This window comes from Enhydra lutris, unplaced genomic scaffold (genome assembly GCF_002288905.1).
Source record: "Enhydra lutris kenyoni isolate GAN:26980312 unplaced genomic scaffold, ASM228890v2 scaffoldscaffold1, whole genome shotgun sequence".
Lineage (NCBI taxonomy): Eukaryota > Metazoa > Chordata > Mammalia > Carnivora > Mustelidae > Enhydra > Enhydra lutris.
In genome coordinates this window covers 62,642,166-62,656,440 of record NW_019154085.1, presented here as the reverse complement: position 1 = coordinate 62,656,440, position 14,275 = coordinate 62,642,166, and the positions used below count along the sequence as shown (strand labels likewise).

The window sequence follows — 14,275 nt, the reverse complement described above, 5'->3', positions numbered from 1 at the left end:
ATGGTTGAAATAAAATAAAAACTGATAACATCAAATGTTGCTGAAGGCGTGGAGCAAAGTGAATGTTCATACGTTGTTGGTAGAAATGCAAGGTGGTATAAGCCATTCCAGAAAAGCGTTTTATGGTGTCTTAGAAAGTTAAACATACACTTAACATGTGATACACAATCTCACCAGGGTATGTACTCCTGATAAATGAAAACATAGTTTCTCACAAAAATGTCTACATGGATGGTTACTACAGGTCAATTCAAAACATCAAGAACTAAACAACCAAGTGTCCTTCAGTGGGTGAATGGATAAACAAACTGTGGTACATGCAGACAATACAATACTAAGCAATAACGGGGGACAAACTATTGATACACGTAACAGCATGAATGAATCTCAAATGCATTATGATAACTGAAAAAGACCAGATGTGGAAGATTACATGCTGCATATTTCTATTGATCTGATATTCTGGAAAAGGCAAAACTATAGTGACACAGAGAAGATCAGTTGCCAGGGATTTCAGGGGGAGCGTGGAGTTGGCAAGGAGCAGCTCAAGGTTACTTTGGGGATGACAGAACTGTTCTGTATCTTGACTGTGGTAAAGATTACAAGACTCGGTGTAATTACCAAATCTCATGAAACTATAACCAAAAAGAGTGAATTTTACTTTATATAAATATAAAGCTAAATAAATGATTTCTCATTTTTCTTTGCTTTTTTATAGTATTTAAATGCTTTCTTAAACCAAAGGTACATAAATATCTGAAAGCCATTGAATTAACATTAACATTAAACATTACATGTAATGTTTAATATTTTAAATGTTGAAAAATACATAATTTAAAATACTTTAAAATAATATCTTTTTAATATGATATGATGTGTAGCCCACACTTTATTTTTCCCCAAGTAGTTAAATTATTCTAGTACCTTCTAATCAATAAGCTCTTGTCCTTCTCTGCTGTATTCCCCCTCCCCCATCTGAAACATCCTCTTCAGCAGACACTTGGGGTGTTAATAGCATTTCCTTGAAGGGACTCTCCACTGACTTATGATTATTTCTTTGTTGCATTTTATGATTGCATGTATACAGTGTCTATTTTTGAACTTCCTACTCCATTTCATTGCTCTGATGATTTGTGTATGTGTCCTTGTTAGGCATTGATATCTTGTAGACATGTGTGTGTGATACATAATTCTGTCACCTAATCAAATAAAAAGGTTGGAGTCATTGCCATCTCTATAATTAATAAAATTGAAAGGGTGGTCTGGCTTGATCAGGGACAGTGGAGAGGATAGATGAACAATGAGCTCAGGGTGGGTCTCTGGGGAGCACTGTGATTGGAACAAGAGTCAAATTTCAAGAATGTTTCTGGGCCTGTTATTTGGCCTCTACATTGTTTATTGTTTTAAATCAGCTTGACTTCACTCATTTATATTACCTACGGTCACCTATCAGTATATGAGTTTGTGATTCCGAGACTTTGTGAGAGAATGCGGAACACAGAACCTGTCAAAGGGGCCTTTCCCTAAGGGTCTACGAGGTGTGAGGCAAACCAGGAGAGAGGGCTGTCCCAACAGTCCAGGATGTGGAAGCAGAAAAATGAAGTTAACAGTGTCAAATGCCCCTGAGAGAGCCAGTCAAGATACGGGCTGCCAGGTCATCTATGCCTTTAGAGAGAGCGTGCTCTGTTAAATGGGGTTAGAAATCAGATGGCCCTTTGCTGAGGAGTGACTGGATCTTAGAAAGCAGAGATAATAAATGTAGACTGCTGTGTGGAGAGTCTGAATGGGTTGGAGAGGACAGAAATTGAATAGTAGTGCCCATAAAATCTAGTGAAGAGAGAGGTCAGTTTGTTTTTGTTTGCTGACTTACTTTTTTGGATAGAAGTCTGAAGAATGTATACAGGTTGAAGGAAAAGAGTGAGCAAGGGAGAAAAAGTTGAAGATAAAGGACAAAAAGGAAATAACTAATGGTCAAAGCCTCAGCATCAGTGAGAGGGAATACAATCAAACACGGGCTTGGCCTTGAATAGGAAGGATTCCTGATCATTTAAGATTGGAGGAAAGAAAGTAAGAATGTTGATAGATGTAGCTGTTTGAAGCTGGAGGGAATTGCAAGGAGGCATAGTTTCCACACAATGACCTCAATTTTCTTGTTAAAATACCAGGTGCACTGAGAATGAAGGGGAGAGATTGTATGGCTGGAGTGGGGTGATAAACTTTTGAAATAGTGGCTGACCATGGTCAGAGTGAAGGATTAGTGGACTCTATTGAGGATTAGAAAACCATAAATCTGCAGAGTGAATCATTTGTTCCTGGAGCACTCTTGGTGTAAAAGAGAAGGTACACCCTACTTTGGATTGAAAGTTGCAGGTACTGTGTGAGAAAGGACAGGCTGTAGAAATGTAGACAGTAAGCTGCTGGTGTCCAAGCTAAATTTCAAGAAAGACTCAGAGAACATGGAAAGATCCAAGTCTCAGTGAGATCCAAGAAAAAAAGGAAAAGAAAGGGCTTATGTCATTTGTTTTTAATAAATTTTTAAAGATTTTATTTATTTAGTTGACAGAGAGAAACACAGCTAGAGAAGGAACACAAGCGGGGGCAGAGGGAGAGGGAGAAGCGGGTTTCCGGCCCAGCAGGGAGCCAGATGCAGGGTCGATCCCCTATCCCAGGGATAATGACCTGAGCCAAAGGCAGACGCTTAACAACAGAGCCACCCAGGTGCCCCAACGCTTATGTCATTTGTAACATAGTATCACTCCTGACTTAATTTTGTTTTTACCGTATTTTTCCTTTTCCCTAATTTTCCTCACTTGCTTTATATCCACTCATTATTTTGTAATAACACAGGGCATTATTTTAGGTAAAAGGCCAGGCGTAAGCAAATAAAAGGAAACTAAAACCACACAGATGATCAGACAGAGGTGAGTTTCACTTTGATAAGAGAAGCTGTCAAGTGTCTTGGTTGAGGTTTAATTGAAAGATGCTAAAGGTGGTTAAGAGGCTTTGTGGTTGATATGCAATGTATGTTTATTGAGGTTGTGGAAGTTCAGATTTGATCAGTGGTTCTCATCTTGGGATAATTTTATCCCAAGGAGATACTAGGCAATGTCTAGAGACATTTTTGGTTTTTCCAATGTTGGGGAGGGTGGAGTACCCCTGGTGTCTTGTGCCAGAGATGCTACTGAACATCCCACAATGCACAAAATTGCCCACACAACGAAGAATTATCTGATCAAAATATTGATATTGATGAGGTTGAGAAACCTGGATTAAACTATTTATAAGACTGATGGAAGAATGAGAATGGTAGGAAATCATCTAGAGAACCATTGAAGAAAGGTGAAGGAAGACCCACCCAGGCATGAGCATGCCAGGTACCATGAGATTCAAAAATGTATATTTCTGGGTGGTGGTTTGAGAGAGGATGGTAGAGTCAGTCCATGGGGAACTGGACTTGTGGTACAAATTCGTAAACGATTCCTGGGTTTAACTTTTTTATAAAGCAAATACAGGGAGGATGGAAGAAAGGGAGTTTAAATTTTCCACTTGCTTTTGAAATTCATATTTCAGTTACCCTTAAACAAAAGAGTTTCTAGCTCTTTCCTTTGAAGTTTCCAAATGAATGAAACAAAGGTCAATATTGGTTTGGAAAGAATTTATCTCTAACACAGTGACATTACATGAGAAGTTCTTGTTATAAACAACTAATGAATCACTAAATTCTACCCCTGGTCATCTATAGTTCAGATGGGTTGCAAAAAATGCCCAGGTCATCTGGACCATACACACCTCCAGATTCCTGTGCTCTGTATTTTATGTTTCTTAACGTTTCACAGAAAAATTCCAACCAGATCACCATCAAAAGAAACTTGATGACTCATTTGCTGGTGATCACAAATAGATTAATTTAATTTTCAAATCTTCATGTATCTTCTATTAAATGTACAAAAGAAGACATGTGTCCTTTAAAAAATTAGTACTATGGGAATGAGATGGTACTTAAATAACTCCCTTCTATCTATAGTCCCAGTACTTAGAGCTCTCCTAAAATGATAAGAAGACTGATAATGAAACAACAGAAAGATAATTATATAGAACTTTTTAACACTATGTGTCATCTATATGTATTGTCATAGATACCTATAACTACTTTTAAGTTCATAATATTTATTCAATTAAAAAAATTTGATTAATTTTCTCCCATACACAGATAAATAGTTATAGTCTTCACCCCTTTAGTAAGTGATTAGACTAATCCATGTTCAATTATACCTTTCCTTATTGCAAACATTTTGACCACATTTTATGTACATATAGTAAGTGTATTATCATTTTAAAAATACATCTTTTCCTTCTGGTTAAATTAAGGAAGACACATACTCATTATTTTATATACATTAACAACATTTACTTTAACAAATGGTGATTTGGAATACTTATTAGTAGGTGTCGTATTTCATCATATTCATTCTCAGTTGGCACTATTTGGGCAAAGCTAGTATCTCTCTCTTTTGTGTAAATTATGCAATACTAAGTCACGGGGCTTATTTTAAATTGCATCCCTCTCCATTATCTATTCACTTTCCTGTTTTCTTTCTCTTCATAGCACTCTAACCACGTAACATAATATATAATTAATTTTTTTATTGCTTATATATTTTCACCCTCTAGAATATAATTTCCACAGAGGCAAGGATTTGGTGTATTCTTTTTTTTCCCTACCAAAGTCTTTTATTTTAATTTAATTTTATTTTATTTTTTAATTAATATATAATGTATTATTTGTTTCAGGGGTACAGGTCTGTGTCAACAGTCTTATACAATTCATAGCACTCACCATAGCACACACCCTCCCCAGTGTCCACCACCCACCCACATTACCCCCCCAACCCCCTCCCCTCCAGCAACCCTCAGTTTGTTTCCCAAGATTAAGAGTCTCTTATGGTTTGTCTCCCTCCCCAGTCCCATCTTCTTTCACTTTTCCCTCCCTTCCCCTCAAGATCCCCTGCCCTGCCTCTAAATTTCCTCATATCACTGATCATATGGTAATTGTCTTTCTCTGATTGACTTATTTCACTTAGCATAATACCCTCTAGTTTCATCCACATCACTGCAGATGGCAAGATTTCATTTCTTTTGATGGCTGCATAGCATTCCATTGTATACATATATACCACATCTTCTTTATCCATTCATCTGTTGATGGACATCTAGATTCTTTCCATAGTTTGGCTATTGTGGACATTGCTGCTATAAACATTCAGGTGCATGTGCCCCTTCGGATTACTACATTTGTATCTTTAGGGTAAATACCCAGTAGTGCAATTGCTGGGTCATAGGATAGCTCTATTTTCAACTTTTTGAGGAACCTCTATACTGTTTTCTGGAGTGGCTGCACCAGCTTTTATTCCCACCAACAATGCAGGAGGGTTCCCCTTTCTCTGCATCCTCACCAACTCCTGTCATTTCCTGACTGATTTATTTTAGCTATTCTTTAGCTTCATTTAGCCTCACTGGTGTGAGGGGTTTTGATTAGCATTTCTCTGATGCTGAGTGATGTTGAGCACTTTTTCATGTGTCTGTTGGCCATTTGGATGTCTTTGCAGAAATGTCTGTTCATGTCTTCTGCCCATTTCTTGATTGGATTATTTGTTCTTTGGGTTTTGAGTTTGATAAGTTCTTTACAGATTTTGGATACTAGCTCTTTATCTGATATGCCATTTGCAAGTATCTTCTCTCCTTCTGTTGGTTGTCTTTTGGTTTTGTTGACTGTTTCCTTTGCTGTGCAAAAGCTTGAGATCTTGATGAAGTCCCAATAGTTCATTTTTGCCTTTGCTTCCCTTGTCTTTGGCAATGTTTCTAGGAAGAAGTTGCTGCGGCTGAGGTTGAAGAGGTTGTTGTCTGTGTCCTCCTCAAGAATTTTGATGGATTCCTGTCTCACATTTATGTCTTTCATCAATTTTGGGTCTATTTTTGTGTGTTGTGTAAGGAAATGGTCCAGTTTCATTCTTTTGCATGTGGCTATCCAATTTTCCTAACACCATTTGTTGAAGAGACTATCTTTTTTCCATTGGACATTCAGGTCTCAACCAGTACCAATAGACTGGGACCATTCCCTGCATATTTTCAGACCACAATACTTTGAAACTAGAACTCAACCACAAGAAGAAAGTTGGAAAGAACTCAAATACATGGAGGCTAAGGAGCATCTACTAAAGAGTGAATGGGTCAACCAGGAAATTAAAGAAGAATTTAAAAACTTCATGGAAACAAATGAAAATGAAAACACAACTGTTCAAAATCTTTGGGACACAGCAAAGGTGGTCCTAAGAGGAAAATATATAGCAATACAAGCCTTTCTTAAGAAATAAGAAAGGTCTCAAATACACAGCTTAACCCTACACCTGAAGGAGCTGGAGAAAGAACAGCAAATGAAGCCTAAACCCAGCAGGAGAAGAGAAATAATAAAGATGAGCAGAAATCAATGAAATAAAAACCAAAAGAACAGCAGAACACATCAACAAAACTAGGAGCTGGTTCTTTGAAAGAATTTAAAGATTGATAAACCCCTGGCCAGACTAATCAAAAAGAAAAAAGAAAGGACCCAAATTAATAAAATCATGAAGAGGAGAGATCACATCCAACGCCAAAAAAATACAAACAATTATAAGAACATGTTATGAGCAACTATACACCAGCAAATTTGGTAATCTGGAAGAAATGGATGCATTCCTAGAGACATATAAACTACCAAAACCAAACCAGGAAGAAATAGAAAACCTGAACAAACCCATAACCAGTAAGAGATTGAAGCTGTCATCAAAAATCTCCCAACAAACAAGAGCCCAGGGCCAGACAGCCCCAGCGGAATTCTACCAAACATTTAAAGAAGAATTAATACCTATTGGTGTATTCTATTCACTGTTGCTGCTCACATGCACCTAGTAGGCACTTGATAAATAAATACTTGTTGAATAATTGTGGTTGTTATATAAATTAATCCAACCACTTGTCTAAGGGCACAATTAAGCAAGAGATGTCCTCACTGACTTTTCAAAAAACGATTTTACTATTTTTAATGACTTAATCTGTTTTAACATCTTCCCATATCACCTTCTTAAAAAGCTTTTTGTGAGGAGTACAGTGCTGCACAATGCCATTTCAAGCAGTCTAGACTCCCACACCACTGCAAATTCTTTACTCATCCAACTACTATTTACATGTGGGTTTATGGGGATCAATCCTTTTCAAACCTACATATATGCCTTTCTAGGTCATTGGGGAAATGATTTAATTCTCTTAATAAAGAAGTCAAGGGGCACCTGGGTGGCTCAGTGGTTAAAGCCTCTGCCTTCGGCTCAGGTCATGATCTCAGGGTCCTGGGATCGAGTCCCGCATCGGGCTTTCTGCTCAGCGGGAGCCTGCCTCCTCCTCCCCTCTCTCTCTGCCTGCCTCTCTGCCTACTTGTGTCTGTCTGTCAAATAAAAAAAATAAAAAAAATAAATAAAAAATAAAAGAAGTCAAATGTACTGGAATAAAAAAAAGAACACCAAGTAGGTAATGCTCACCTTTGTTCTTTTCATGGGTGTTTGCATAACGACTTTCTACAGCATTAAATTTGCAGCTGTAGCAAAAAAGAAGCTTCTTTTTTAAAGTCTCATATTACTTGTGTTATACTTGAGGAGCTATTTTTTTAAAACATCTATCCAGTGTGGGTTGGAATAGAGTAACAACAATCCCATTGGTATAAACTTTCACTATGTTAGGTTAGTAAAAGCCATAAAGTGAAAATATGAATAATCCCCAAATAATTCTCATTGCATTTTAGAATTCATTACATTCCTTTTTAAATCTGTTTGTCTTTTTAATTATCTGTTGTTTGTGTTAATAATAAAATTAGTTTCTGAGTAACATATTGGTTGGGCAATTCTTGAGAACAGGAACCGTATCTTACTCATTTTGAAACAACCAAAGCACTTCACCCATTGCAGTGCATACAGTAAGTCCTAAATAAATTTTGAACAAATATATCCTTGGATGAATGAGGAAAAGATGTAGAAGATGTAGAAGAAAACAGTGACTAAGGCAATCATAATAAAAGATCAGTAATACTTTTCATCTTAAATTACGAATATTTGATATTGGGTCCTACAAAATAAAAAAGGCAGAAATCATCCACTTTCTCAAGCTATCCCATGAAATACTATTTCAACCTACATTCTAATTGAAACTTCCAAATGAACATTTTACATTAGGCTATTATTATAGTAAGTTGTTTAATAAGCTATTTTATTTTGCTTTGCTTTTCCAGACTTAGGACTTTACACAAGATAGAAAGGGTCCTCAAATATGTTTCCGTTTATTCATATGAATTGTCATTTTATTGAGACCACATTTTCCAACAAAAACATAATTTATTTGATTGTGCTTAGGGAAAGTCAGAGAGTGGGATTCAAAGGATTGTAGAAGGAATGATAATCAGCTATCCTTCTAAACTATTTGTGTATATACATATACATTGCAGCCAAAGATACAAAATAAATGAAAAATTTCCAAAGTAGGTGTACATTTCTTAACAAATCATAAATAAAATTTTATAAGGATGCCAAATATTTATTTTTTTGTATCTTAACGTGCTATCCTTTGTAAAAGCAAAGCAAATTTTAATAACCAATGGTTTTCTACTGAAACAATATTTTCTTTTTACCATCCCCGATTAAACTAAACATTATTATTTCTGGTATAAATGAATTTTTTAAAAAATTTTGAAGAGATCTTGTTAAAATATGTATTTTAAGTAACTGTGTGTCCTTAGAATCCAATTATACATTAGCAGGAAGAACTTGGAACAGTTTATATCTCAGATTTGTAAAAGCATGAAAATAATAATATGTGAACTGCTAACCTTGAGATCTCATGAACTCCAGGATCTTCCTGAAGACTCTATGCTTCTGAAAACATGTTTTCAGTCTGTTGATATCTCCTTATTTTTTCCTTAAAAAAGAAAACATACCTCAATATGTCATATAAGGTTATATTTGCAAAAAGTACAGCTAGCTACATGATATAAATATAACGTGACACAGGAAAATCAATAGGAATCCTAGAATACAAACAAGGCATTAAATATAGAACTCAATATTCACAGTGTATATAATTTAGCAGAAACAATATCCATCCTAGAAGAAAGTAGCAAATTTCTAATCAATAAACTAATTTTACTATGTGTAAGAAGTTAAAGATATTCCATCTTGTTAATCACCATTACACTAGATTCAATAACTTTCTGGTTTCCAGGAGATTCATATCTTCAAGACACATAAGAATCCAGGAAAATCAACCAGAATGTCATAGCTATATAGTTGGTAGCAATCACAATGAATATTTATTATGTTTTTTTATTTGTTTAAAGGAAACTATTTAATAATAAAATTAATTCAAACAGTTATATGTCCTGGTTTGAAGATACCTTAGGCTTTAAGAAAATAATTTAAACAAATTATTCTTTAAAAGAAACATGCTTTAAGAAAAATCTTATTTTTAAAACTATAGTGCCATTATTCAAAATTTTTAGTGCCATAATTTTAAAAGGTAATGAAATTCTCACAATAATTATACACTCGTATTTTTCTCAAACTAAAATGTATATAATCACTTTCTCTAAAGAATTAATGAACCTTCCCTTCTAACATGCTGAAGTAAATCATTATGTCATATACAAATGTAAAAGTTTTCCTTAAAGATGGGGTAGAGAAGTTTGTGAAGGGTGGTTCATTTAGTATTTCCACAACAGCCAGAAATGAACCATCATAGACCATTGCCAATGAAAATAGGTAGTATGGAAATACCGTACATGAGTTACTTGAATGAAGAAATAGCCCGAGCAAACGACATGGGCTGATGTTTTTCAGACAAGCTTAAAACATAAAAATCTTTAAGGGAAAAAAAAAAAGATCACAGGAACACTGTATCTCTGGGAGCCTCTTTCTTCCTTTAACTTTATGTACATCTGTGTGTATCCATCGATTTAGAACAGACTAGAATATCCACGGTACTCACTCACAAGTGTTATCAAATTATGGTCAGAATTACAGAGTTAAGCAGAGGTTATTGGGTATAGCTTGGTTCTGATGAAGTGTAGATTCAGCAGAAGAACTTGAGAAATTCTGGAGACATTGATTTAAAATTGTTTTAAGTATAATTTTAAATATCTTAAACTCTGTTGCGAACATTATACCCTCAAATGATGACATACTAAAGAACACTGAAACAATTACTTTTATCACCTGTTGCACTCATTTTGAGGAATATTTCAGAGTACAACTTTTTCTGTCTTCTGTTAATGATATATACATATATACCTATATACATATTCTAAGATTGCAGGTCGAGTAATTTAAAAACAATAAGTATATTAACAGATCTACCAGTTTGTAGTATGTCCACTGAATAAAGACTTTAAAAATTATTTGCAATTAAAACAAAGCACCAAAAATAGGTTAGATGCTGAGTTGAGTATGTCTATAAATGTCATTCATAATCTCAACTCAAACTTTCTTGTTAATGAAAATGAATTCCATAGTATTTAAGTGTCATTTTTATTTATTGAGGTATTGTTCAAGATTTTATCCTAAAAATAAAAACTTTATTTACTGTTCTTAAAAAAATGGGGAAACTGTGACCTGGTTCAGTCTCCCTATTTTATAAGTATGAAAACTTATTGCTATGTATTTGACATGTAGATAACTCTGAAGTAAGAGACGAAGTATTTTTTGACCAATATTGTTAAAACTGGAATTGAAAACATATTGTATTTTACAACCAAATAAAAGACTTTTTATAGTCATTGAGGGTTGTCTATTGAGAAAAGCAAAAGTATTTAAATTTACACACCTGCAATTACCCTATAATTTAAAAAGAGGACAAAGGACCCTTGGTAATGGAAAAAAGGAACCCAAACTTTGACCTGTTTGAAAGTCAAATAAATAAGCATATATTTGACGGACAGGATTGACCCAAACTGAGGCCAGTCAAGCCCCTGGGAGGAGTTCATCACAAAAGAAAAATAATTCTGGAAGAGCAAGTAATTTTCAATGTGAATTTCCAAGATTGGGCATCTGAGGATCAGTGCTAATTCTGGGTGCAACATGCAATAGTTATCGCAGGAAACCATTCCAACACCGCACCTTTGTTCGCTGGATGTGACCTGGGGACATGGGCTGTATGACACTGTGTAAGGAAGTATGTGTGCACTTACGTGAGAGAGAGAATTTGAAGAGTTGTGCTAAGATCTGTGGATCAATAGCACTCACCCTGAGACCCAGGCAAATTTGTAAAGGAATAATCCCTAAGTAACGTATCTCAGAAAGATCCAGGGGCTGTTACTCTTCCTCTGCAAGCCCTCTGGGCACAACAGTGGTGATGTTCACAAGTTTGGTAGAGACTGCCATTTTCCTGAAATGCTATGTCTTTGAAAAATCACAACCCAAGGTGAACACCCCTAGCATACCCTGTTAAAGTTGTACTAGGGTTGGATCCCAGTCCTACGGATGGCCTTAGCAGTGTCAAGTGACATCTGGGACTGATTTGTGGATAAATATAACCATCCCAGGCACTAAGTAAAATATTCAAGGAGAGTGAAGTTTATGGAAGACTAGGAACATGTACACTAAAGTAAATGCAACATGATTTGTCTTCATAAATATTTGTGGTGGTCATCTAAAGAACCCCGGTTTATAAGTTCTATGAAAAATAATATTGACATAAAACCATGTTATCATTTAGGAATGTGTACCTAACATTCATGATTCACATCTGATCTTTTCTAATACCTGGGATTCAATTAAGAAATTTTCTGAGACCTAGTTTTTCACTTTTAGAAATTTCTGCAATCTTGCGGAGCTAGAGGGAATGGTGAGTACCACCTCTCCTTGTGTCAGGTTCCTTAGTTTTCAGGTTGCCCGAGGACATTACTGCAAACCATCCTACCAATCCCAGCAGCCATATGTAGTGGCAAGGGTAAAAGCACTCTCCCGTGTTTGTCAACATTTTCTCTAAAGGGCACCTTTAGTAGGTCAGTGAGGCACAAAGCTCATGTTGGTGTTTCAATCAATAGTCATGGCAGACTTCACTGAGGTTACTGAAGGTCACATCTCAGTAGTAGCCTTAACTGAGCTATCAGATCAGCTTGTATTATTTGTAATGGATGATTCATTGATTAACTATAAGTAAATATAACTTGCTTAAGACACTCTTACCTTGTTCCTCTCTTCAAAAAAAAACTCTTCCAAATGCCAAGTTTTTGAGAATAAACTTAACCCTCTCAGGATCACAGAATTTGGACCCCCAAACCAACCATTTCTTCATGTCTGGAAGCCTGCTTCATGTCAGTTTCAGTATGTCAAAAGGAAATGTCACTTTGTGAACACAAGTGAAGAAATGTGAATTTGCTCTTCCCTATTTCTAAGGTGACAATAAGACTTATAAGTTCAGTGCAATAGTTTAATTGCATTTGCAACTGCATCTTAAAATATAGTATTGCATAATTAATATGCCGGCAACCAGCAAAAGCATCATTCTCTCTGAAGGACTGCTTCTTGACACAAAGGGCCTAGGGCAGAAGAATCTAGCAGGAAAGACCAATCTGCCATGTAAAGTTTGAAGCTATCTTTCCAAAAGAACAAAACCCCATGGAGAGACACATTGATTCTACTTAGAATTCTTTAAGTAACAATATCACTCTAATTTCGTGTCTTCACAAACACATGTTGAAGTACAGTTATCAAAACCCATGCAGCATCTACTCATTTACCAAACAACAAAAAGTGAATTTCAGTGCTTCCTAACATGTGTTGAACTATAATAAGGTAGTATCACGTGTCCAAAAAAGTTTCCTAAAATGATAACACTTAAGTCATTCCATTTCAGTAAAGTGGATAAGAGTTATCAAAACAAATTAAATCAGTCCTAATTGGGCTGTTTATGTATCAGGTAGTCACCATGGGAATCTTCCACTCAGTCAGCTGTGCTCGGAAGTTTACACACATTTCTTTAGAACTGTTCAGATGGATCACTGTTTAACACATGGAGAAAGATATAATGATAATTATGGGAAATTTGCAAAAATTGTAAGAAAATCTAGGTAAAAATTTAGGTAAAAATTTTAAAACCTAAAGAATTACATAGTTTTCCAGAAAATTTCCAATTAGTGAAATTGACCCAAAAAGACATACAAATTTGGTAAAACAGATTAAAAGAGATTAAAAAGGTGTTTCAGGCTCTATGATCACAGGGGCAGTTAGGGTTAACAGGTTACAGGGAAGCCTTAATGAACCTTTATAACAAAAGGTTGCAAGTTGCTTAGAGCACACACTCCACCACCAAAGGTGTTTCTCAACCTTTACATATTTTTCACTCCCCCCACTCATGTTCACACTTGCCACTCACCCAGTGTAGGGTCTGTTATTCAACATGGTAGACTATCCTTTCATATAGACTCACCTCCAGGACTTTTCTCTCTCCTCTTCGGATCAGCGTGATGAAAAAAAAAAAAAAAATCACTTGGTTAAATTCAGCTCTCCTACTATGAAACTACCAGTAGTCACTGAACAGATTACTATGATTAGAGAAAATGTAGGATACTGCATCCCTGGCAAGACTATTGATATATGATCACAGACTTCAACCCAATGACACCGCCAACAGAAGCACCTTTGCTTCTTTGCAACTCTCCAACATTTCTTCCCATCTCCCCCTCTCAGTTTATGATACTGCTTCTAAGAAAATTGGAAGAATGATTTAATTTCCTCTTCTTATCTATATCCTACATACTCTTGATATTTATACCCATATAGTCAGCCTTCAATCCTCTTATAATGGAGAAACTTCTCTCCCACCTAAGATCAATCCTTTCTCTTGGATTCTATTTCCTCTCACCAATTTTAGGTCTTTGCTGCTTCAGTTATTCCCTCATGTTCCTGCATCACCATTCCCCCTTCCCTCCCATTTTACTGGATTAGTCCCATCTGTCTGCAAACTTAACCAAAGAGGTGAAAGACCTGTAATCTGAAAACTATAAAACACTGATGAAAGAAACTAAAGATGACACATAGAAATTGAAAGACATTCCATGCTCATGGTTGGAAGAACAAATACTGTTCAAGTGTATATACTACCAAAAGCAATCTACACATTTTATGCAATCCCTATCAAAATACCTACAGCATTTTTCACAGAACTGGAACAAGCAATCCTAAATGAGTATGGAACCGCTAAG

At 35.7% G+C, this 14,275-nt stretch overlaps 1 protein-coding gene across 1 annotated transcript in view; it reads right to left on the bottom strand.

Moving 5' to 3' along the window:
* LOC111157950 (cysteine and serine rich nuclear protein 3) overlaps positions 1–13,521 on the bottom strand; it is a 150,915-nt gene extending 137,394 nt beyond the window's left edge. The window contains exons 1-2 of the mRNA XM_022520105.1: positions 13,501–13,521; positions 8,906–8,994 (exon numbers count right to left, since the gene is read on the bottom strand). Coding sequence (XP_022375813.1) covers positions 8,906–8,918 — 13 coding nt within the window. The 5' untranslated portion in view covers positions 8,919–8,994; positions 13,501–13,521. The remainder of the gene's footprint in view (positions 1–8,905; positions 8,995–13,500) is intronic.
* Between the last annotated feature and the right edge of the window lie 754 nt (positions 13,522–14,275).